At 51.1% G+C, this 25,565-nt stretch overlaps 2 protein-coding genes across 8 annotated transcripts in view; one reads left to right on the top strand and one right to left on the bottom strand.

The window, feature by feature from the left end:
- CACNG2 (calcium voltage-gated channel auxiliary subunit gamma 2) overlaps positions 1–25,565 on the bottom strand; it is a 118,914-nt gene that overhangs the window by 1,049 nt on the left and 92,300 nt on the right. The window contains exons 2-3 of the mRNA XM_021091537.2: positions 17,126–17,209; positions 1,391–1,531 (exon numbers count right to left, since the gene is read on the bottom strand). Coding sequence (XP_020947196.1) covers positions 1,391–1,531; positions 17,126–17,209 — 225 coding nt within the window. The remainder of the gene's footprint in view (positions 1–1,390; positions 1,532–17,125; positions 17,210–25,565) is intronic.
- LOC146403132 (uncharacterized) overlaps positions 5,546–25,565 on the top strand; it is a 109,412-nt gene continuing 89,392 nt past the window's right edge. For 5 of the 7 annotated variants that reach the window (XR_014803077.1, XR_014803078.1, XR_014803080.1 and 2 more), the window contains exon 1: positions 5,546–6,314. Coding sequence is in view for 2 of the 7 variants with exons in the window: in XM_084955453.1 (XP_084811579.1) it covers positions 6,284–6,314 (31 nt within the window). In the remaining 5 variants the exon portion in view is untranslated. The remainder of the gene's footprint in view (positions 6,315–25,565) is intronic. The other 2 variants (XM_084955452.1, XR_014803079.1) reach the window with 2 other exon arrangements.

Below are 25,565 nucleotides of genomic sequence, written 5' to 3'. Positions count from 1 at the left end.
CCGCAACCTCATGGTTCCTAGTCAGATCATTTCTGCTACGCCACGATGAGAACTCCCTATTTTATCATTCCCATTTAGAGAGAGCCACAAAGGGAAGAGCTAATGGAAACAGAGATGTGGGGAGAAGGGAGAGGAGGGAGAAGCATCCCACGATGGAGGGAGAAATAATAATACTAGTAATAAATGTTTATTGAGCATTTACTGCCTGCCTTCACTGCTGAGTGCTTTTCAAGGGGTTTGCAGGTGAGAAAGAAAACAGATCACAGAGAGGTTAAGTGACTTGCTCAAAGCTGCACAGGAAGTTGCAGCTGGTGTAGCAGGGAGTGAAGTCCTAGATGCAAAGTCTTTGGCCAGGAAACTTTTTTTTTTTTTTTTTTGGCTATGCCCACACCATGCAGAATTTCCTGGGTGAGGGATCGAACCCACGTCACAGCAGCGATGCGAGCCACAGTAGTGACAATGCAGGATTCTTAACTGTTAGGCCATCAGGGAACTCCTGGCAGGGTAACTTTTTTCTTTTTCTTTTTGTCTTTTTGGGTTGGCACCAGTGGCAAATGATAGTTCCCAGGCTAGGGGTTGAATCAGAGCTGTAGCTGCTGGCCTACACCACAGCCACAGCAATACCAGATCCGATCCATGTCTGTGACCTACACCACAGCTCACAGCAGTGCCGGATCCTTAACCCACTGAGCGAGGCCAGGGACTGAACCCGAGTCCTCATGGATACTAGTTGGGTTCATTACCACTGAGCCACAATGGGAACTCCCTGGCAAGGTAACTTTCAGCTGAGTTTCCATATCTGTGAAATGGGTGTAGTGACGGAACTTAACTCCTGTAGGGCCATGGAGAGAATTAAACAAGTTAATCCAAGTGAAAGCTGTTAGAGTTTGGGGTGCGGTAAGTGCTGCTCAAAGGTTCATTGTTCTTACTAAATGGCTCCTACTACAGCCTATATTCTTTTTTGGGGCATCTGAAGCCAAGTAACCTGTGATGTTACTGGGCTGAGAAATGTGGTTTTGGGTGTCTGCCTGCTCCCACCTGGGAAGGACACGGAGGGGAGTGGGCAAGTGACCATAGGCCTGGTGTCCTAAGAGGGACCTGGGACCGGGGCCCTTTTCTGGAAGGTGGGAAAGAGATGGGCCACTGGGTTAAGGGCCAGGGTCTGAGGATATTCCTGGGGACTGAGTGAGGGGTTCAGGCATTGCTCTGGGGTGGGACCCCCAGCACAGCCTGCCTTACCTGCAACTTGGCCCCTGGCAAGGCCCAGAAATCCCCCTCCGCTCTCCCCTCCTCTCTCTGCCGGGTCCTCCCAGCTACGGGGCACCCAAACCTCAGCCTTCTCCCCACTGGCAGGCCTGGACTCTGGCCTGCCTGGCTCAGTGGCTGTTACCTGCAGACACGAAGAAGATGCCGGCACTCAGGATGATGTTGTGTCGAGTCTTGTAGAACTCGCTGGCCGCGATGCAGAGTCCACCCATGAAGAGCAGAATCACACTCAGGATAGGGAAAATGCTCGAGGCCCTCACAGCCCCTGGAGAACAGGGAGGGTGTGTGTGGGGGGAGAGAGAACAGCATGGCTGTGAGACGTGGGGGAGGCAGGGGGAGGAGAAAGCAGCCCAGTTTCTAGACATGGGCCCAGAGTGGAAGCTGTTCAGCAAGGGAGGGAGAGGGAGCAAAGCCACCGCCCAGCTCACAGCCCTTCAGCGGCTCCCCACTTTTGTACAGAGCAAACCGAGTGCTTCACGAGGCTCACAGGGCCCTGTGGGGTTGGTCTCTGCCCATCACCATGTTCCCTCTTGTCCAGCATGGAAACTTCTCATGACATATTATTATTGCAGCTTTCTGACTTTTGACATACTGAGCTTTTCTTTTCTTTTTTTTCTTTTTCTTTTTCTTTTTTTTTTTTTAAGGCTTCACCCGAGTCATATGGAGGTTCCCAGGCCAGGGATTGAATCTGAGCTGCAATTACTACTTATGCCACACCTGTGGCAATGCTGGATCCTTTAACCCACTGCACTTTGCTGAGGATCAAACCCTTGCCTCCACAGTGACCTGAGCTGCTGCAGTCAGATTCTCAACCCTCTGGGCCACAGTGAGAACTCCAGATATGTATATATGTTTTGCACCCATAGCATATGGAAGTTCCCGGGGCCAAGGATCGAACTTGTGCCTCAGCAGTGACCTGAGCTGCTGCAGAGACAATGCCAGATCCTTAACCTGCTGTGCCACAGTGGGAACTCCATGAGCTTTCGTACTAGAATGTCTTTTCTGCTCTTCTTCACTCAGCAAACTTCTATTCATCCATCAAAACCCAGCTTGAAACCACCTCCTCCATGAAGCCTTTCCTGATTTCTTTGGGCAAAGTTATTAGCTCCCTCCTCTGCACTTTGGGGCACTTGGGACACATTGAGGGGCAGTGTGTTATAGTGGCTGGTGGTTGGACTCTGGCTTTAGTCTTTATTAGCTGTGTAATTTTGGGTGAATCACCTCATCTCTTTGTGTGTAAAGAGGGCCCAATAATGTCTGCCTCCTAAGATTATTGCCAGGATTAAATGAGTTAATTCTGGCAATATACTTAGTTGACTCTGAAGGCATGTAGCAAACATTTGATAAATGGTAGTTATTATAGTAAATATTGGTTTACATAGATACTTCCACCTTAGGCCACGGGGTCCCCTGAGGGCCAGTTCTATAGCTGTTTTTTTAAACTTCTCTCTCTTCATTTGTTCTGTCCCTACCACCTAATTCAAAGCCAAAGACATGGTAGGCCCCCAATACAAGTTCGCCTTTGAATAAATGTGGAGAAGTGGTTCAGAAAGAGGAAGAGGCAGATACACTGCAAAGAAAAGAAAACTAAAAACAAAGCAAGTTAAAAAACCCCTTCAGGATAATGGAGTTCTTGTGTGGCTCAGCAGGTTAAGGACCCCACATTGCCTCCCTGAGGGTGCAGGTTTGATCCCTGGCCTTGCTCAGTGGGTTAAGGATCTGGTGTTGCCACAAGCTGTGGCATAGGTTGCAGATGCAGCTTGGATCTGGCGTGGCTGTGGCTGTGGCACAGGCCAGCAGCTGTGGGTCTGATTCAACCCTTAGCCTGGGAACTTCCATATGCCACCGGTGCGGCCCTAAAACAGCAAAAAGCAAAAAAAAAAAAAAAAAAAAATTACTATGATTATTATTAATTAATTTTTTGGCATCAGTATTATCTGTGGCCAGGCAGGAGGCAGAGGGGTCTGGAGGCTAGCATAAGGAAAAGGACGCTTTTGTGGCACTTTTGGGCGCCTTCAACAGCAGCCTAGGAAGTTGAGTCCTTTTAGACAAGGCCCTTTGGCTCAGCCCAGGGATTGGCCTGCAGGAGGGGTGTGCTTTGGAGGGAGAGGTGCCAGAAGGTCTCTCCCCTATTGCCCACTCCCCCCCAACCCCCGCACCTTTTCATGGCAGTGTGGCCACAAAGCATCTGTGAAGAAGAAAATTTTTCTATAGACCTTGAGGAATTTTTTTTCTTTTTTCTTTTTACACCCCACCTGCAGCATATGGAAGTTCCCAGGCTGGGGGTCCAATCAGAGCTACAGCTGAGGCCTACACCGCCACCACAGCCATGCAGGATCCGAGGCACATCTACGCCCTGCAGTGCAGCTTGCAGCAACGCCGGATTCATAACCCACTGAGCAAGTCCAGGGGTCGAATCTCATCCTGACCACCCGCTAAGCCACAGCAAGAACTCTAGGAATTTTTCTAAGAAAGAGTTTTAGGCAGTTCTCTGGGATGTGTGATGTAAAACCCCTCCCCTCTCTCCCGCATGGATCCTCAGTAAGCCTACACTGCTCATGAGGCTGTTGGATTATTTTGCGCAGACTTGAAGAAGGGCCGAGTTTTGTCCTGGGAAGAGCGCATGCGTTGGGGCAACCCGCGCTGTCCATAGAGAAGCAGGGGTGAGACGATGAGGGTGGGGGGCCGCTGGGAAACTCTGCAGTCTCATAGCCCTCTACCCCTTCAGGCAAAGATGGGGCTGCCTCCTCCCCAGACCCTAGTGGATGCTTTCTTTCTGCAATTCATTTCTTTTCTTTCTTTTTTTTTTTTTTTTGTCTTTTTGCCATTTCTTGGGCCGCTCCTGCGGCATATGGAGTTTCCCAGGCTAGGGGTCTAATCGGAGCTGTAGCCACTGGCCTACGCCAGAGCCACAGCAACGCGGGATCCGAGCCGCGTCTGCAACCTACACCACAGCTCACGGCAACGCCGGATCGTTAACCCACTGAGCAAGGGCAGGGACCGAACCCGCAACCTCATGGTTCCTAGTCGGATTCGTTAACCACTGCGCCACGACGGGAACTCTTTTTTTTTTTTTTTTTGTGCAATTCATTTCTGAGATGAGGGACTGCATCCCTAACCTGACCCCGCCCCAGCCCTGCCCCGCACAGGCGCACATGCCCACCTACCCGGATGCCCATCTTCATAAACACGTGGGGACGGTGAGAGCGCCTTGAAGACCCATCGCCCAAGGAATAGTACGGGTTAAGTGCCCACACTGTGTTGGGTCTGATGTACCTTATCATAGTCCTTATAACACCCCCGCCGGATGTATTTTTTGGCCTCAATTGGTAGATGAGAAAACTGCCTTTCTGAGGGGTGAAGTAACTCCCCCAAAGACACTTACGGAGTGAGTCAGGATTCAAGCCTAGATCAGCCCTGGACGCTCTCTCTGGGGCGTCCCGAGAGCCTGAGAAGCATCTTGCAGGGTCCAGAGATCTGAGTTTCAGTCCCAGCTCTGCTACTCAGTTGCTGTGTGGCTAAGGCAGGTAGCTAGCTAGCCCTTTCTGGTTTTCACCATGTATAAAAGGAGCGTGGGGAGTTCCCATCGTGGCGCAGTGGTTAACGAATCCGACTAGGAACCATGAGGTTGCGGGTTCGATCTCTGCCCTTGCTCAGCGGGTGAACGATCTGGCGTTGCCGTGAGCTGTGGTGTAGGTTGCAGACGCGGCTCGGATCCCGAGTTGCTGTGGCTCTGGCGTAGGCCAGTGGCTACAGCTCGGATTAGACCCCTAGCCTGGGAACCTCCATACGCCGTGGGAGCGGCCCAAAGAAATAGCAAAAAAAAGACGACAAAAAAAAAAAAAAAAAAAAAAGGAGCATGGACTGTTAGACGACCTCTAATGGTTTTGCCCTCTCTATATGCATAAGATTTCTGACCAGCTGGAAAGGGAGACGCAGCATAAAGGGAGAGGGATTGGTGTGACTTCCAAGAGGCAGCAGCAACCATTCAGATGAGCGGGGCAGAGGAAGGGCTCTGGCTTTCTTCCTCCAAGCAAACAGGCTCTTCCTGCCCGCAGTTTGCTGCATTTGGAAGGTCAGGACTGCACTCTCAGAGCTCCTGCCTCACAGGCAGCCCTGGGCCTGGTGCTTCCTCGGCCCAGTTGGCCGAGGGAGCCTGGAGGTCCCAACTCCATCTTTCTGACCTCAGAGAAAAGAGCAGCGGCTGTGGGAGGGAGAAGAGAAGGGATGCTGTGCGGTGCGTGCGTGTGTGCGTGCATACGTACGTGCGTGCGTACGTGCGTGCATCCTTGCGTCCATGGAGGCAACAAGATGGGAGAAGGAGAGGTGTGCCGAGTTGCAGCCAGCAGAGAGCAATGTGGCAAAAACCAGACCTCTTCACAAGGTACCCACGCAGCTTATGATATGGTAACAAGTGGGCAACCCCAACAGAAGCCTCCTGAGCCCAGCCCAGACACCAGCCTCCCTTGGAAGGGACCTCTTTGCCCAGAAAGGTGATGGGGAGCAGCCGCTAAACGGCGCCAAGCCTAGGAAGGCTGAAGTCCGCGGGACCCCCATCCGGGCTGGCAGGAAGCAGGTTTTGAGCAGGCAGGGGCCCCCTACACTGGAACAGTCTCTTGAAGGAGATCTCTCTGGCTGAACAAAGTCACAGACAAAATGGGGATTTTGGACTTAGTCACCCCTGGGTTCACATCCTGGCTTCATCACTTCCTAAGTGTGTGACCTTGGGCAAGGGTCTTCACCTCTCTGAGCCTCAGTTTCCCCATCCTGTAAAACAGGAAGGGTCATAGTAATATTCAGCTCGCAGGACCGTTATAAAGCTTGGCTGCTCAAAGGGAAAACTCAGAAATGAGATTCTTCAGAATCCCACAAATGCAGATTCTCAGGCCCCATGCCCACAGAATTCAGCCGGACTGCATTAGCATCCACATTTTAGGAAGAATCCTCATAACAAGACTTGGACGTGTCAGAAAGTTGGAGCAGCACTTCTGCAAGGATTAAACTGGATCATATCTGGATGGTTTCTGATGCCAGGAGTATAGTAAAAGGTAGTATTTTTTTTTTTTTTAAAGATTCTTGACAAGTCCAAACCTTTATTGTTTGCTTATTTTTGTTTATTTATTTATGGCTTTTTAGGGCTGCACCTGTGGCACATTGAAGTTCCCAGGCTAGGGGTGGAATTGGCGCTGTAGCTGCCAGCCTACACCACAGCCACAGCAACGCAGGATCTGAGCTGCGTCTGTGACCTACACTATAGCGGGGGGCAGTGCTGGATCTTTAACCCACTGAGTGGGGCCAGGGATTGAACCCTCATCCTTATGGATACTGGCCGGGTTCTTAACCTGCTGAGCCACGATGGGAACTCTGCATTTCGTTCTTTCTAATGTCCTTTCCTTTCAGTGCAGACACCACTTTCCCATGAATTGTCCTGACTTCCCACTGAGGCTGGGATGGTCTTCAGGGCTAAAACCTATCCTGGGAAGCAGAAATTCTCATGTTGCATTTCACTGCACAAATATTATCGATCTCTTATGAGTAAGTGTATGGAACTACATAATACCTAGTAACATTGCTGGGGTTCTTCCTGGGTGCCAGGCCCCATGCTAAGTGCTTTCCATGAATGAACTGAATGAACCTGTTTAAACCTCATGCCAACCCCGTGAAACCATGGGCCCTGGCTTCGAGGATTTTACAAATACCTAAAGCAGGCATTGGGCAACATTTTTGGTAAAGGGACATGTAGTCAGTGTTTCTGGCTTTGTTGGCCATATGGTCTCTGTTGCAACTACTCATGCCCTCATAGCATGTGAACAGCCATGGACAATATGTGAACAAATGAGTGTGGATGTGTTCCAATAAAACTTTATTTACAGAAACAGTTGGTGGGCCAGATTGGCCTGCCCTTCGCAATTTAGCCAAGAGCACAATACACTGTACTGGGGAGAAGCTGTCTGGTCCCAAGTGGGGAGATGCTTTGCCCTTGACTAGCTGTGAGTCCGGTGAATAAATATAGATGGAGTGGCTGTCACTGTGCCTGGTTCCAGGCTGGGCACAGAAGACAGGTGCCAGACCAGACCTGATCTGTGCCTTTATAGGACTCAGGAAGGAAGCACAGCACAGAGAAATGTGTCCTTATCTACCAGGATGAAGTGCTGTGCAAGAAAGGTCCTCATGTGGCACCAGGAAGGCAAGTGCCAGGCTAATGTCACCTATAGATGGCTAAGAGTCACTGAAGGCTTCCGTGTATGCCGGGATGTTCTAAGCACTGAACATGTGTGACCCATTCGTTCTCATTTACAGCTTCATGAAGTACTTTAATTACCCCCGTGACACAGTACTGAGGCAGAGTCTTTTGTTCAAGGCCACCCAGTGAGAAAGGGAGGATCTGGGTTTGTGAGCCCAGGGAGTCTGACTCTAGGCTCTGTGTGCCTGACCGCTGCACCCCCTTGCTTTGCCCCTCTCTGAGAATCCTTTGAACTCATATGGGCATCAAGGAAGGCTTCCCTTTGGGAGCAGTGTTGGCACGGAGATCACTGGATGAGGAGAAGCTAATTGGCAGAATGGAGGTGGGGTATTCTAGGGAGAGGAAGCGACATGAGCAAGGGCTGGAGGGGGCATGCTCGTCTGGGGACCCAGGAGTGCTGGTTCACAGAGAGCTACTGAAGCAAATGAATTAGGAAGGGGTCCAGGATAGTGACAGGGCACCAGTGAGAAGCTGTTGCTGCTGACCAGGCAGATGATGGTGGTGCTTGGACCACGGAGGCTACAAAGGGTGTGGGCAGAGCTGGGTGGGTTTGGTGGAGGTTTGGATGTGGGTGGAGAAGAGGGTGGTGTAGAGGATAACTTCTGGGTCTCGGCTTTACTAGCTGGCTGGATAAGACCCCTTATGAGGGAGTTGCCGTCGTGGCGCAGTGGTTAACGAATCCAACTAGAAACCATGAGGTTGTGGGTTCGATCCCTGGCCTTGCTCAGTGGGTTAAGAATCTGGCGTTGCCATGAGCTGTGGTGTAGGTTGCAGACGCGGCTCGGATCCTGCATTGCTGTGGCTCTGACATAGGCCAGTGGCTGCAGCTCCGATTGGACCCCCTAGCCTGGGAACCTCCATATGCCGTGGGAAGTGGCCCTAGAAAAAGGCAAGAAGACAAAAAAAAAAGACCCCTTATGACATTGGGAGAGGATAAGCTTCAGGGGGTGAGGGGAGGGAAATCGAGGTTTGTCCTGGGACACTCGGAGTTTGAGGTGCTTTGGGGACACGCACCTGGAGTGTGGAGGGGCAGCTGGATGTGTGAGGTTGGGGCCCACAGCTGTATTCTGGGCTGAAGCTGTGAATGGAAGGTCTCAGACACAGAGGTGACCAGAGTGGAGCTCGTGAACACAAGAGTAGGGGGGGTTGGCCTTGAGGCTCGGGGAGCCCCTCTGTTTAGTGACAGGCTTGGGAAGACCTGGGCCAATCTCATGGTGTCCCCGGTCCCTCACTTCTTTGTAAAATGGGGATGGAAATCTGGACTCTGTCTACCTCACAGGGTGGCAGTGATCAAACAGGAAGAAGAATGTGGAAGCTTTGGAAAATCCAGAACATTGGTAGACTGTGAACCATGTATTATGTCCTATGCATGTGACAGAAGTGAAGAGTGTCATAAGTGCCCAGGAGAGAAGGACATCTTGCTTTTTGGAGGGGGTGGCCTCAGCCATAAATTCCTCGTTAACCCTCTTTTTGGCCAAATTCTGTAGAGACAAATTATCTCCCAATCCAGCGCCCTGTGGGCCTGGCACCTGGGGTGTTGTGCTGTGGAATCGCTCTTCACAGTGGGCACAACTGGAGGACGGGCAGGAGGCTGCAGGCAGAGGCCCTCCTTCCTCACTCTGCCTGGCAGGGGAGGAAGGGGGTGGGGTAGGGGTGAGGAGGCCTCGGCCTGGCACCCACTCTTTACATGGCCAGTCATGGGCCTGAGTGTGGGCCTTTCCTTCTCTGGGTCTGGGGTCTGCATCCTGATTGAGGCTGGACCAGGTAATCTCTAGGGTTCCACCCATCTGTAATGGCCCTGGGCCCCCCGGACCTCTGCTTGGGGACCATGAGGCTGGGCCAGCCAGGTGCCAGCCCTGCCTTGAATCTAAATAGTCATCATGTGCTCTCTTTGGCAGCATATATGTTAACACTGTAACGATAACAGAGTTCTGACTGGTCAGAATGGCCATCATTCGAAAGTCTACAGATGACAAAGGCGGAGAGGGTGTGGAGAAAAGGGAACCTCCTGCACTCTTGGTGGGAATGTAAATTAGTACCACCACTGTGGAAAACAATGTGGAGGTATCTCAGAAAACTAAATATAGAACTACCATATGATCCAGCAGTCCCACTCCTGGGCATATATCTGGGTGAAACTTTCCTTGAAAAAGATACATGCACCCATATGTTCATTGCAGCACTATTCACTGTAATAGCCAAGGCATAGAAGCAACCTAAGTGTCTGTTGACAGATGAATGGATTAAGAAGATGTGGTACATATACACAGTGGAATACTACTCAGCCATGAAAAGAATGAAATAATGCCATTTGCAGCAACATGGATAGAACTAGAGACTCTCATACTAAGTAAGTCAGAAAGAGAAAGACAAATACCATATGATGTCACTTATATCTGGAATCTAATATATGGCACAAAAGAACCTATCTATATATATACATATATATTTATTTTTTGAACCTATCTATAGAAAAGAAACAAACTCATGGACCTGGAGAACAGACTTATGGTTACCAAGGGAGGAGGGGGAGGAAGTAGAATGGACTGGGCTCTGGGGGTCAGTTGATGCAAATTATGGCATGTGTAGTGGATAAGCAATGAGATCCTGCTGTATCTAGCCACTTGTGATGGAACGTGACAGAGGATAATGTGAGAAAAAGAATATATATATTATATATACACACACAAACATATATAAATAACTGGGTCACATTGCTGTACAGCAAAAATTGACAGAACATTGTAAATCAACTATGATAAAAAATTTTGAAAAAGAGTCATCAGTGATCACGTATATGGAGCTGGGGCTCCTTATTTCCTGGGCACGGAGTTAAGCTCTTTGTGCCTGTTACTCTGGAATGTGAGCTAACAGGATAGAATCGCAGATGTGCTGGGTTGGGAGGAGCATCTGGACTCTGGGGCATTTCTCCCCTTCTCCTCCTGCACTTGCACTGGCTGGACGGGGAGCCAGGGACCGTGAACAGGGATGGGGCTGCATCAGTGCATGTGAGAGGGAGGGTGACTGTGTGAGTGAGAGAGGGTGTGATGGGGGAAGGGAAGAGGAGAGAGGGAGACAAGGGGGAGGGAGAGGAGCAGAGAGGCGAGGGTGGGGAGTGAGGGCTCCTGATGTGGATAGCTTTGGGTCCACCATGCTCTCCCTACCCTGGCCATGTGGCCTCTGCACCTCACCTTTCTCATCTGTGTAATGGGGATGCCAACAGTCCCCACCTCTTAGGGTTGTTTTGAGATGAAGATAAGGTATAAAGTATGAGGCCAGGCACACACAGTCAAGAGTCCCATGAACATTTGAGATATATGTTGACACATGAAAGGAGTTTTGGAGCCCACTGAGCTTCCTTTGGGAGCCACCTGTGCAGGTGCTGGATGCTTTCCCACTTCCACATAGTCTCTGGGGTTGGTGATTGGCTGTGTGAGCTCAGGAGGGTGGGCCTTTGCACATCCCACTGGCTACGCTGCCTGCCCCCAGCCCCCAGTCTGCGTGGCCTCCTCTGCACGCCCAGCTCCCGGGGCTGCAATGAGGGGTGATGAGTCAATGCCTCTGCAGCAATTAGAACAGTGCCTGGTAGCTACGAGCACCAGGAAATGTTCGTTCTCACCCAGCAGAGAGGATTATTGCTGTTTCTCATGGGCCTGGGGTTCCCTCGACTGGTGTTTATTAAAGTGCAGGTCGCGAAGTCAGCGTGGCGGTGGCGGCATCCAGCTCTTAAATAAATGAACCAGGACAGAACAGAAACTGTCTCCGTGGGCAGAGGGCACGCAGGGGAGGCGCTGTTTGTGAAGCGCTTGCTCTGGTTGCCTGGATGTGAGTATAGGGTTGTGGCTTGGATGTCCCCGAGCTGCAGGATGTGAGCCCAGCGGTTTAGCCACACCTACCACGATGGCCTCTCATCACAGTTTTGCTAGAAGAGGCTGCAGAGCTGAGGCAGTGGACAGGAGTGCTCAGCCCCAATAACGTTCTGGGAGGCAGGTGGCGTCCCAGAAAGTGTACTGGGCTGTGATAAATTGTTTTCCCTTCTCCGAGCCTCAGTTTTTTTCCTCACCAGTAAAATGGGAGGGTGAAGCTGGGGGTGTCTGCCGCTAGCGTTTCAGGAGCTGGAAGGCTGCTTCCCTGAACTTCGAAATTAAACTCCAGTGGGAGGTGGTGGACTTCCTTCCCTGTTCCCCTGGGACAGTTGAGGAGCCTTAACAAAGCACCACCCTAACTCTTTTTCTCCTTGTTATTCTTAGAGCCCCCTGGGGAACTGGTATTCATTGAGGCCCAGAGAAGTTGAGTAACTGATCCAAGGCCACAGAGCAGAGATTAATCTTGAATTCAGGACCTTTCACTCCAAATCCCAAGCCCAGACCTTGACATCTGGTCTCCCCCACACCTCCCACACCAGGTTCCTAGGAACCCCCTCAGGGCCTGGTGGGACCAGCAGAGGGAGCTGGAAAAGGGGGTTCTCTGAGCCTGGGAAGAGTGGCTTTGGCTCAGCTTGAGACCCTACTTCCACCTCTGTCCTCATTCCTGGAAGAGGTTGAACAGCCAGGCAGCTTTAGGGAGGGTGGTTCCTTGTTTATTCACGCGACAAACATCTCCTGGGCCTGAACTAGGGGCAGGCCCTGTGCTGGGCAGGGTGGGGCATGGGTGGGAGCAGACTTTCTGTTTGCAGCTTCTCCTCTTGGGGTCCTTCCTACTGTGTGCTTTTCCAGTAGGAAAAAAGAATCCGCAATAGAAATCATGACAAGGTGGTCACTTCCCTGTGACCCAGCCTCCTGGACGTTCCTGACCTCAGAGAAGGGCAGCCCTGTCCCCTGTCTTCCAGCCAGGACTCCCAGATGTCACCCTGAGTCCTCTCTTTGTCTCGCCCCCCCACCCTCCACCCCATGCAGACTGTCAATAAATCATGCCCGCTCCAGAGCCCAGCCCCTTATCATCCATCTCCTCCACTTCCACTCTGGCCTGAGCACCTGCATTTCCCACCTGGATTATGGCCGTCCTCTCCTACTGGTCTTGCTCCTGCTGAAGCCTTGGAGTCAGTTCTCCAGTAGAAGTGGCGTGATGCTGTTAGCATAGACCACAGCCTCTCTCTGCTCAGCACCTCCCCATGGTCCCATCGCAGAGTAAAGCCAAGGCTCGCCAATCCTGGCCTGGCCTCCCGCCCACTGCTTACACGCTCTGCCTAACTGCCTGGCCTCCTGGCTGCCCCCGAGCATGCTGGCCTCAGACTCTTTGCAATGGCTGTTCCTTCTGCCCCGAATGCTCTTCCTAGGACCTCTGCAGGATCAGACACATCCCCTGACTGCCTTCAGGTCTCTGCTCAAATGTTACCTCCCCAGTGAGGACCTCTTGGAACTCTCTACTAATTCTTGGCACTCCTACTCTCTCTTCCCTAATCCTTTGTACTTTTCACTGTGTAACACACACAGCGAGGACGGCGGAGGCCTCCTGAGTGCTTCCTATGCTCTGGGCTGGAGTGAAGGGCTGTCTTAGCCTGACTCTCTGGAGCCTCATTACACCCCTGGGAAGGTGTCAATGAACATGGTCCCCGTCTGGAGACCTCTGAGGCCTGGGAAGTTAATTAAGTGGCAGAGCAGGCTCTGAACCCAGCCAGTGTGGGCTAAAGCCCACCGCTATGTTCTCCTGCCTCCTATGGTGGCCAAGTCCCTAAATCGCCCCATGGATAACCTCCGCATTGGCCCTCCCTGCCTTGGCTGCTTCCACCTCCTTACAAGCAGCCCCTGTCTCCCTTCCAGGTATCCGGGGAGTTAAGCGCGTGCATTCATTCATTCGTTCATTTGTCTCATCAGATATTAATTGGGTAACTTCCTACTGCCTGGTTCTCCAAGAAGTGCTGGTCTTGTCTGAGGCTTAGCCTGCTGGCCTGAGAGTAGAACCCCACCTTCTCTGCCAGCCCAGGAGATGAACTCTGCACTCTTGGCTAGCCATGCCTTTCTTGCATTCTCCTTCCTCCCTCTCTGCCTCAGATCCTCCATCCAGCTGGCGGGTCAAGGATGGCAGCGGTTACCCAGGCCCCTCCTCTGCCTGGCTTCTAAGTCTTGGAGTCTGGGGACTTGGTTCCTGCATCTCTTCTCTCTCTGCGTCTCTCCCTTGGTGCTTTCATCAAGTCGCACAGGTGTAAATATCATTCCCATGCTGACAGCCTCAGACTCCTATCTCGGACCCTGCCCTGTGAGTCCCAGATGGCAGGATACCTCCCCAGGGGGCCTGTGGGCCTCTCTAACTTAATGTGGCCAATACTGAGCTTCCATCCTTTCCAGACCAACCTGCTCCCTCCATGGGTGCAAACCTTGGGGTCATCCTCCGTTCCTTCCTCTCCCTGAAAGCGCCCAGGCAGCCTTTCAGAAAATCCTGTAGGCAGTTTCTTGGGCATATTTTCAGACTCTGAACCCTTGCCACCTCCTTCACTGCTACCACCTTGGTTCAAGCTGCCCTCATCTCTTGCCTGAGTTATTGTAACAGGCTCTTTGTTTTTTTCCTTGTCTCTTCCACCGGACTGTAACTTTCACGAAGGCACTGACTTTCTTTCTTTCTTTTTTAAATTAGTGAATTTTATTACATTTATAGTTGTACAATGATCATCACAACCCAACTTTATAGCATTTCTATTCCAAACCCCCAGCACATTCCTCCACCTCCCAACCTGTCTCATTTGGAAACCATAAGTTTTTCAGGTACTGACTTTCTGTGTTTTGTTCATCCTTGGCTCCCTGTACCATCAACAGTGCCCTGTATGTCCTGAGTGGTGGTGTGTGTCTCCTGAGTGAGTGAATAAATGAATGAATGAATGCTTCTAGTTCCCGTGTCTCTGCTTTGGTGTCACATTCTCACCTGGGAAAACTTCAGGAGTAATTACCTCCAGTCTAGGCTAGGGGCCAGGCTCCCTCAGCATCCCACGATTCCTTCTATCCCTGCTTGAGGCAGCTACAGTTACGTTCGCGGTCTGCCCACCCACACGGTGGGTGTGCTGTAGGTTTAACAGACCCAAACCGGAAGCGAACTCAGGCCACGCCCACCCAGATGCAGCTCCGCCTACCTCCCTGGGCCAAAGACTCGCCTCTCTCCAGGAGAAGTTCCGCCCACCTCCCTGGGGTCCAGCTTTGCCTACCTCACTGGGGCAGGGGTCCTTCTAGAAGAATGATCTTTGTCTTCCTGCTAATCTAACCAACCAGGTTAGGGCTTAATAGAGAATGAAAGGAATTCACATCTTCCAACTTTAAAAAATTACTTTTGTTGTCTAGTCTCAGACTAGCATCTTACAGGTTATGGGTCAGCAACCTCTGCCAGCTGAGGCCGGCTGCTTGTTTTTGTACATGAAGTTAACTTTCACTGGAGCTAGGCAGTCACACTCATTTGCTTCCATATTTGCTTTTGTGCTTCCAAATCAGAGTTGAGCAGTTGAAACAGCGACTCTATGGCCCACAAAGCCTGGAATATTTACTATCTCTCCCTCTACAGAAAAAGTTTGCCAATCTCTGTTATAGATGCTCAAAAATATTGGATTAAGTCAATGCAAGTCAGATCCTTGGAATCCTACATCGTTAATGCACATTCCTGTCTTCTGTCCAGAGGCACCAGGATGAACCACCCTAAGCAATTCTCTCTTTAAAATTAGGGAAATGGAGGTATAGAAGAGGCAGGAATAGCCACCGAAGAAGCCTGTACCTTTCTTTTATTTAGCAAACAGCATTTATTGAGCACCTACTATATTCCAGGAGCTGTTCTAGGCAGAGCAATGAATGAGACAAAGGTCCCACCTCTAGCACTTGGCATCCAGCTGATAAAGTGTTACACCCTTGAGGTCCTCAGCCGTCCTGACTCACGGCCCTACACCCCTGCCCTCGCCCCCACACCTGCACATCTCTGCAGGGCCCTTCCTCCCTAGCCCAGCTGTTTCTCTGAGGGTCCTCCCACCAGGATGTGCTCTACCTGCAGCCACAGACTCTTGTCTCTTTCATTCATCTGGATCTCCCGGCACTGAGCACAGCCTCCAGCATACAGATGGTGCTCAATCTGCCTTTATGCCACCGCCAGGCTCCTTTGAGAGCCTGAGACCCAGTAACAGGGAAGATGACCAAACAACCCTTTAGGAATTCCAGCTACGGGCAGCGTCTTGCAGGAATTCATAAAGAAAAAGGATGAGGCTTGTATGGTAATTCTCCTCCTTAAAAAAAAAAAAATTATAAATGACGTGTTGTCCCCTTCTCTTCCCAGCCGCTTGGCTGCCTTCGTGTTCCACAGGCTTTGCAATGAAACCCAGATTCCAGGCTGACCTGACCTGAAAGTTGGGTTTGATGCAGGGAGTAATTATCAAAAGCGACAGGGGTGATCTGTATAATAAAATGCCTCCTACATTTTCCATAAAAGTGATCTGAGGGTGACACTAACCACTGCCGTGGGGGATGGAAGGGAGGCTTATGGCCCGGAAGGGCACCCGGGAGCAGAAGTGGGGAATGGAGGGGAATGCCCGTGGGAGGAGAGCAAACCCCCTCGGAAAGTGCTGCCTGAGAGTCTTGAGTGGAGCTTTCCGCCACTTCTGCTGTGGTGGCTTTGCTGTCCCAGGCATCAAGGACCCTCAGCTCCTCTCCTGGAAATCCTTTCCTGGGGAAACATTTTACCTTGTTAGTTTTTGCTGATTCTTGAGAGATTTTCTTGGGGCCTCAAAATACTTTCTCCTGATAATATGTCTCAGGTGGGTTTAAGATCACAGCTCTTACACCAGGATTTGACTTTGACTTGACGTGGGGGCGGGGGAAGGTAACGGTCTCACTGCTTGTTTCAGTGGATGTTCCCGTCTGGCACTGCCTGATGAGTTTCTTCATCGGGTTATTCGAGAAATGTCACAGACAGAGAAAACTGACTTGTGGGTTTCCAAGGGGGAGGGGGAAAGGAGTGGGATGGGCTGGGAGTTTTGGGTTAATAGATGCAAACTATTACAATTAGAATGGATAAACAATGGGGTCCTACTGTACAGCAGAGGGAAATATGTTCAGTCTTTTGGTATAGGACATGATGGAAGATAGTATGAGAAAAAGAATATATATATATATATATATATATATATATATATATGTGACTGGGTCACTTTGCTGTACAGCAGAAATTAGTACAACATTGTAAATAAACTATAGTTTAACTTAAAAAAAGAGAATATTTACTGAGTGCTTTTTATGTGCCAGGCACTGGGCTGAGATATGTAGAGTTCTATCAGAGTCCTAGCAGAGTTGGCAGGACTGTGGGGGAGATGGTTGCTCAAATAGAAAAGGACCCCACAGCATGATAAAGGTGTGTGCTCTGGGAACCCTTGCAGGGGTATGGAGGACTTCTTGGAGGAGGTGATGTTTCAGCTGAAACCTGGCAGAAGAGTAGGAACTTGCCAGACAAAGAGAGGAGGGAAGGGCTTTGTAGGTAGAAGGAACAGCATGCATGAAGGTTTGCCTACTGGGCAGGAGGGAAGGGGGGAGGTTGAGCTTTTTCCTGCCCTCTGTGGTGACAGGGACCTCTAGGTAGTCCTGGCCTTTGGCTCTCAAAGAATGGTAGGGCAGGACCCACAACCAGGAAGGAGATTTTAAAAAAATTGCATGCACTCACGGAGGAAATATTCTGCTGTGTCAGCTTCGTAATCTGCATCCTCTGGGAAGTGATCGATTTGCTTGCAGAGACCTTTGAAGTTCCCTGGAAAACAGGGGGAGAAAGTGCTGTGAGACATCCTAGTCTCCAGCGCCCCAGCGCCCACCGGCCTCTTCCTGACCTCTCGCTCTTCTGGAGCTGGCTCAGCCCTTTCCCTCACCACCCCCACCCCCGAAAGAAGGTATCACTTTGTGTGTTTGGACATCTGCCCGGTGAATCAAAACACACACCCCCGTGGTGCTGCGGAGAGGATCTAAAGCTTAAGACTTCAAAACCCGGCCTTCCGTCTCTGCATCGAGGCTTCTGAGGATTAGCTGAAGCTTGGCGGGCGGTAGGGGTTTGATTCGGGCCTGGGGACTGTCACGGAGGAGGCTGGGGAATGTCTGTGCACCTGCCTCTGTGCCCCAGCTCGGCTGGGAGTCACCTCGCGATGTTTCACACGGGAGAAAGCAGATCACTTTCCAAAGAGGCCAGCCCCCGGGCGGGCGGAGGCCTGCGAACATTCCCACGGCTTTTCAGATGAGCTTGCAAAGCATTTTCCTGTCTGCATTTGCATGGACTTCACCATTCGGCGTCCCTGAAAGTTCTGAGATACCCCTAGTGTTGAGCCCCTGCTGGCGGCTGGGCCCTCTGCCAGGCTCTTGGACTACCCCTCAGCCTGTGAGCAGGGTATCAGCATCTCCATTTTACAGATGAAGAAACTGAGGCTCAGGGAGGATAAAAGACTGAATAAGTGCTCCTGGCCAGGAAATGATGGAATCAAGGCTCAAACAAAGGCCTTTTGGTTCTAAATATTTTCTTGGTGGTTACTGAGAAGGTGAGAGCAGGATGACAACCCCTAGCCCAGTGGTCAGCGGGCTCCCAGCAGCGATCACTAAGTGAATGAGTGAACTATTGAATGCAATTCACAAAAACTCAGGCGGAGACTAGAATTTGCAACCCTGGCCACCAAATTCCCCAAGGCCAGCATCGGCCCACGATGTTGGCTAACTTTCTCGGAATGACCAACGACTCCCAAGGCTGGAGGGTAGGACACCAGTGGGTGAGGGAGGGGCAGGTTCTGCAGCTGGACCCCCCTGGGTCTGTCTCAGCTTTCTGGAGATGCCTCACTTTCCTGCTGGGAAAGCGGGGGATCGCAGGAATTCCTCCTTCACGGATTGTCTTGGAGATGACACGAGCTGACACATATAAAGTGTTCCCAGCACTGCCTGGGATGTGAGTAAATGTGGCGGGGGCCGTTGATGTGAGAGCAGAGAGAAATGAGCCTTGACTGCATTTAGCCATGGACATTCAGGATTTTTCTGCAAAAGTAGCTGATCTGACCTCGTGAATGCCATCCTCAACTTGTGTTAGCAATTTATTTTCTTATAAGACTCTGAGCCTTTGTAGCCCACAGAGTAGGGTTTTTAAAAAAAATGTACTATAGATATTATTTAGGAATTTTAAGGCATTATTTCACACACCTGTATATACCATATACAGCTGTATGTATAGATTACAGATGTGCTTACATAAGTATTTTAGGTATTTCTAGCTATTATAATATATAATATATATTAATTATAATATACTTTGATAATCGTATTATTTTATATAGAATATCTGCTAGATTATCTATACAAAATAGAATATATAATTATGTATTGATTATATATAATATTGTATATAGGTAACCCTATACTACATATGACAGAGAAGATTGCTGACCTTCACTCTCCAACGCCCCGCTTCACTGTCTCTGTACCAAATTCACTTCCTTTCCCAACTTCTGCAAGAAAACCAATTTCCCAGAGCATATCCGGGCTTTGGGTGGCTTCGCTGAAGCTTCGTAGGATCCAAAGGGCACAGCGCTTTGCTCAAAATGCTCCAATAGGGCAGGCCTCTTCTCTGCCTACCTGCCCCTCATGTTGCTCTCTCTCTGCTCCTCTGTTGTCCTGAGACCTGCCCACTCTGCTCTCAGCATCTTGCTGCATTACCAGGGGCCCTCTGCTTCCCCCCCAGCAGCTTATTCCCCATCCAGCCGCACACTCTTCCTTCTGGAGAAGAGTCTTCTTTGCACTCGCTGATAAAATATCCTCCTCATTGTTACATTACAAATCAGTGTATTTGCAAAGCACTTTGCAAAGCACTTTCGTTTTCTCTGAATTCAGTCTGACAAATATTTCGTCAGCACCACCTCTGTGCCAGGCATCTTTACAAGGAATCCGTGCAGAGGCAAGGTGTGGAGGGCAGCCCTGACTGCCCAGAGGCTCCTAACAAATTGGGGCCAGTGCTCAATTCCCAACCAAGGCTCGTGGGTGGTGTTCCCACGTCTCTCTTTGAAGGGCCCCATGCTTTGGGCTGGTGGTCCACGCCTGCACCTGCTCCCCAAGTAGCCTGGCTGTTCCGCTGCCTCAGCCCATGCCCCGGTCATCCTTGGACTGTGGGTCCTGGCATGGTGCCTAGCACAGGAGAAGCGCTCCAGAGATGCTTGTTGAGAGGCTGTGCAGAATCATCAGCAGCCGAGACCTCTCCTGTGAGGTCCAGACCTGGGTATTCATCTGCCTATTTGATGTCTCTTGGCGGATGTTTTAAAAGCACCGTACACTCAGCAAGTCTGAACCGGAACTCCTGATCTGTCCCTCAAGCCTAGTCTTCTGGAGGCACCAACTAGGTCAGCCAGTGCCTCTGCATCGCTCCCTCCTGCAAGCCTGAGCTCAGCCATCAACACCAACCTCTCTTCTTCCCTGCAGGCTCCATCCATCATGACATCCTGTCTGTATTAGCTCTCAGTATCTCTCACACTCATCTATTTCTTTCCAACAACAGCAACACCCACCATCAGGCCACCCTCCTTGCTTCCCTGGATGGCAGTAGCCTCCCCACTGGTCATCTTGTACCCACTGTTATCTGTCTCTACTGAGTAATCGTAGTGAGCCTTTGAAAATGCAAATCTGTTCAAGCCACCTCTAGCTTAAAACCCTCAGCAGCTTCCCAGTGCTCTTAGGGAAGAATCTCAAAATCTTTAACGGGGCCTGGCCCCAGCTTCTCTCTGGTCACCTCCCTCTCTGTGTACGTGCCCCTTCTCTCCATGCTTGCTCCTACCACAGGGCCTTCGCACATGCTGGACTAGCTTCCTGGGCCCCCATCGTATCCTTTGTCATCCCTCCCCCAACCTCCCTTTGTCCTCCTGCGCATGCTAGTGGGGTGTCCGCACTGCGTTAAGACAGGAGTGATGCTGGTGGGAATGTCCTACAGAGAGGAAAGAACTGACAACCCGGGGAGGGGCTGGAGCAATGCAGGAGCAACGTGAGAAGGGATGAGGTCTGGGGTGCCAATGCAAGTCTGGCCTTCCACGGGTGATGGTGTGTCCACTGCCCTGGGAGGAAAGGGGGCCTCGGTGGATGCAGATGCAGGGGATGGGTGGAGAGTGAGAGCCTGGGAAACTCCTCTTCTGGTTGCTTCTATTTTCTTGGCGATATGGGAAGCAGGACCGTCAATGGAGAGTGAGGAAAGGAGAAAAGATTGGAGGTTTGAGGAAAGAGGAAGGAAGTGAAATTTTTCTCCATGGGAGTAGGAGAGGGAACGGTTCAGGCTTGAGATGTGAAGACTGTGTGTTGGTGGCCAGAAGGTCCCTTCTGAGATTCTGTGCTTTTCACATTTAGGGTGTGGCTGCAATCTAGCTGGAGGATGGGGGTCTGTGACATGAATGCAAGTAGGGGAGCGGGGGAAATGGAGTGATTATGAAGATGAATCAGACTCTTGACTGGCAAAGGGGACAGTGAAAAGGTGGGGGATCCATGTATCGGACGTGTAAGGCGAGGGTCAAGGAGCTGTTGGGGGGATGGTGGGGAGACACTCAGGGGCATGGGAGTTAGAGAACCGAGGCAAAAGACGGACCTTGTGGAGGGGGCATGGTTATCAGTGGTGTCAGGGGCAAGGATAAGACGGTGAACTTGGTGGCTCAGGCCAGGTGGAGGTAGGGAGGCATTCTAAGTGTTGAGCAAAACTCATGCAGGTGAATATACAAGACAAAACGACTTTACTTTTATAGATAAGACAAACCTAAATGTTCCCTTTTATTTCCTATACACATCAAGTGTATATTCTAAATCTGCTTACTAAGTGAAGTGTTGAAGTGCAAATGATTCATCAAATTATTCTAATAAGCTCCAAATCAGTGGTTGGTTTTTAGAAATTATTGGTGTGATCTTTTGATGATGAGGCTCTTACAAGCAAAATGATGGCCCTGTCTGAACCGCGATTTGACACGGGGCACCACACCAGATGCTTCCAGCCCTTCCTGGTTAGAGTAAGACTCCTCCTGTCTCCACGATACAGGGTTTTCTCCCAAACCTGTCGGTTGGAGGACTTTCGCGGAGAAATAGCCCTCTGTCCTCACAAGCACCAGTGCTGGGGGTGGAGGTTGGGGGCGGGGGTGGTGAGAAGGATGGAAACCTCAGAGGCAGTGCTCTCACAGGCAGTGGGGTGAGCACAGCCTGGTCCTGCTGCTCAGGGCTCTATGAAAGTTCTGGTGTGCTTGGGTCCTGCTGCACCCCCTGCAGAGCTGGCTGTGCCTGGGCTCCCCATAGAGATGCAGGGCCTAAGGCACAGAGCTCACCCCTCCACCCATCCTTAGGGGGCAGGAAAGGTCATGGGGCCTCAGTCACAGCCACCCCCTTCTCTGCGTGTCACAACCTTGGAGCCACTGCTGCCCAGGGTGAGGCTGCTGAGCAAGGGCCAAAGTCAGGTACTGGGAGGACTGTTCACCTGCTTGTGAAAACTCCCAGAGGGGCAGTGCTAGGGAAAGAGGCAGCACCAGTGGTGAGCTTCTCAAGGAATGGGTGGGGGAGGCCTGGGTGGGGGGTGTTGAAGAATGAGGGGGGCAAAGGGGGAGGGGGGATTTTGGGGTAGAGAAGGCCGGGATGAGTTTCAGGGAGAAAGGATTTTAGGGACGAGGCCAGGAGATGGGAGGGTCCCACCACCCCCAGGCTCCCGTGTGGGGGATGGCAAGGGTGCTGTCCTCAGAGGAGGGCAGGTTCCATCAGAGCAAGGAGACAGGAGGTTGAGAACAGGGAGGATTTTGCTGACATCAGGACAAAATTCCAGAAAGCCCAGGGCAGGAGTTGGGGATCTTGTGGGTCAGATTAGGGGAGGAAAAGAACCCTGAGGGACAAATGGCTAGTAGTGAGAAAAGACCCAGATAAACGGGGTCCCAGGCTATGGCGGGATTAGTCCTAAGTGTATCTGAGGTTGATGGTGATGGGTGAGGCTGTGAGGGTCAGCTGGAAGTGTAAGGAGTCTCCAGGAGCACTTGGGGCTCAGTGGCCCTGCACTCAGTCTGACTCACGTGGTGCTGAGGCTCATGAAGCAGTGGTGCTACCAGTGGACCCCATCACCTTTGGAGGAATTTAAATTTGGTAGGACATCCGTGTCAACAGTCATCACTACTGACAGTGAAGAGTAGTGTCATCTTGTTTTCCTGATACCAGCCTAGAGTTCTGCTGTATTTCTTTTTGATTAGTGGTCATCAAGCCCAGGGACTGATAGAGCTTCAGGCATAGATGGATCTAGGTGCTCAAAAAAATCTGATGTCTCTCACCATCTCTGTTGGGCTTTCCTTTCAGTTGGCTTCCTTCTTAGGTAGGCTCTGTCTCCCCAGGGCAGAGACTAAGGCTGACTTAAGTATCTGCCTGGCCCTGGGGTGATGGAGGCAAACCTGATCTGACCCTTGCCCTTTAGGGGCTCACAGTCTGGGGAAAAATACAGAAAGCACAGAATTTACTAGAATGTAATGTCTCACATCCTATATTGGAGGGGTGTGCTTATGGGAGCGTAGTTGTTCAGCTAATGTTTCTGTAGCACCGACTGTATGTCCTGCTCTGTACAGTTTGCTGAGGACAGAGGAAAAAAAGATATTGTCTATGGGAGACAGAGAATGGATGCAGTGGGGGTGCAGAGTGTGTGTTGTGACAAAGCAGGGAGTGTCTGGGAGGACAGAGGGCTGCAGATCCAGGGGTGTAAGTGTGTGGGTGTGACCTGGGGCTCTTGACTTGGAAGGTGGAGGATTAGCCGGGTGAAGCAGGTAGGAGTGTGTGTGTGTGTGTGTGTGTGTGTGTGTGTGTGTGTTGGGGTGTGCTGAGGAAGTGGTGGAGGGTGGGAAGTTCTAAGAAGAGGCACCAGCAAAAGCAAAGTCAGGCAAGTGCTGCGGACTCAGGAGTGAGCAGGAAGGCCCTCTGGGGCAGAGTTGGGGGGAACAGGGAAGCCTGGAGGCCATGGTGTGCTGGAGCTGCCTTGCCCCAGCTCACAGGAGCTGATTGTTAGGGTCTCTTTCAATCTCAAACGAGTCGCTTGAAATCAGCCACAGTGGGAGTATTTGCACCACAGCAATTGGCAGTCAGCAAACACTACAGATCAAGGTCCCCCTTTCCCTCCCAGAGAACCAGTCATTAAACATTTATCAGGGAGTTCCTGTCGGGGCTCAGCAGAAACGAACCTGACTAGTGTGAGGATGTAGGTTTGATCCCTGTCCTCGCTCAGCGGGTTAAGGGTCTGGTGTTGCCGTGAGCTGTGGTGTAGGTTTTGGATGAGGCTTGGATCTGGTGTTGCTGTGGCTATGGTTTAGGCGGGCAGCTGCAGCTCTGATTGGACCCCTAGCCTGGGAACTTCCATATGACACGGGTGACCCTAAAAAGCAAAAAACCAAACCAAACCAAACCAAACCAGTATCAGCACATCACAGGATGAAGAGCAATCCCGTGGGAGGGGTCGGCTGGCGCAAAGACATCTTTGTAAGATTGGAGGTTTACAAAAAGGTTGGTCCCATTGAGAGGGTTGGATGGGTGAAGGTGAGGGCAGGAGATGGCTGGGGAGGGGGCAGGGGCCAGGTCCCGCAGGGTCTTGTGGTCCAGGCTAAACTGAGGAGGGGGCATCTCTCGGCACTGGCTTTGAGCTTTTGGAGGATGAGGATGTAGGGAGATCAAGAAAGGATTATTCTGCTAAGGGGCCCAACGACCTTGAAATCTCTGCTGGACTCCCACCCAGAAGGGTCAAAGGTGCCGGTGCTGTACCAACCCCACCTTGAGCCCAGGGACTTCAGGCCAAGCCGAGGCGGAAAGGCCAAGGAATTTACTGCTCTGCCGCCGGGAATTTACCGCTTCAGCCTGAAAATTTCAGCTTGCAGGTATTAAGTAGTTTAAAAGGAGGTTTCATCAGCTTTGTAAAAAGCACATTAATATCTCGCAACACCAACTGCTGTCTCATTTCTTTGAGATACAATAAGCTCTTCATAAACCTGGTCATTAAGGGTTGAACAGGCGCTGTTTTATTTTCCACATATTCATGAGAGGCTGAAAGAGCAGCTCGGGAGCCCGGACGGCTTGCAGAGGGAGCCGGCTGCTGCATGGGGAGGAGGTTGTCTAAGTAATTTTTTAAGTGAAGCAAATGAAGGGTTTGGTGGGAGCTGCTTTCGCTGTTTAAAGCCCTTTCTGCTCCTGGCTTTTTGCTTTGCTGGCAGGGCCCTCCCTGAGGGCAGGGATTAAGGAGGCCCTGGGGCGAGGTGGGGGTGGGGATGCAGGGGGCTGAGGCCTGGCTGGTTCCCAGGAATTCCAGCCTCCAAAGAGCCCTGGCACCAGCTGATGCTGGAGGGTTTGAAACAACAGCCTCTGTGGTTGCCCAGGAGTTCCCTCAATTCCCATTCATTTGTTCATTCATTCATTCATTGAATTGTTTCAAATGTCTGCTCTATGCCAGGTCCTGTGCAGGCGGTGGATGGGGTTAGAACGGGGTAAGAAATCTGTTATGCCTGCCTTCCTTCCCCGAGTCTGCCCCATCTTGTGCCCCAAGCTCTCACCTTGGGCACAGCATCGAGGGTGAGCATCACTCACACAACCTCCAGGAGTACCCTGTCCCGATTCTTGTCACTCTTGTCCCAAGTGCTGCTTCTTCAGGTCTTTCCATGTGATGTGGGGAGGAGACTGGACCCAGGCTCAGTTCAGCTTCTAAGCCTGGCTCTGCTGGTTATTAGCTGTGTGGCCCTGAGCAAGTCGTGTGACCTCTCTGGGCCAGTTTCCTCAGCTGTAAAATGGGGATTTTAATCCCTGCCCCCGGGGGTGATTCTGAGGATACCAGATAACAGAAGTGAAGGCCCCGAGTGCAGTTCCCAACACAGAGCAGGCGCTCAACGAGTGTGGTCCTTTCTTTTTTTTCTTCTTCAAATGATGTCTCTTTTAGGAAGCTGTTCTTGATTGCCTGCAGTTGGACTCTTTCCCTCCTCTATGTCCCTATGAAGTGCTTCTATTTAATTTAATTTAATTAATTACGTTTTTTTAATGGCCACACCTGCAGCATATGGAAGTTTCTGGGCTAGGGGTTGAATCTGAGCTGCAGCCACAGCCACAGCAATGCCAAATCTGAGCTGCAT

The sequence above is a fragment of the Sus scrofa genome, chromosome 5 (genome assembly GCF_054392235.1).
Source record: "Sus scrofa isolate SSC_HxYL_T2T_F1_AM1 chromosome 5, Sscrofa_HxYL_maternal_Yorkshire_Landrace_v2.0, whole genome shotgun sequence".
Taxonomy (NCBI): domain Eukaryota; kingdom Metazoa; phylum Chordata; class Mammalia; order Artiodactyla; family Suidae; genus Sus; species Sus scrofa.
The sequence above is the reverse complement of the archived record's forward strand: the minus strand, read 5'-3'. Positions and strand labels throughout refer to the sequence as shown.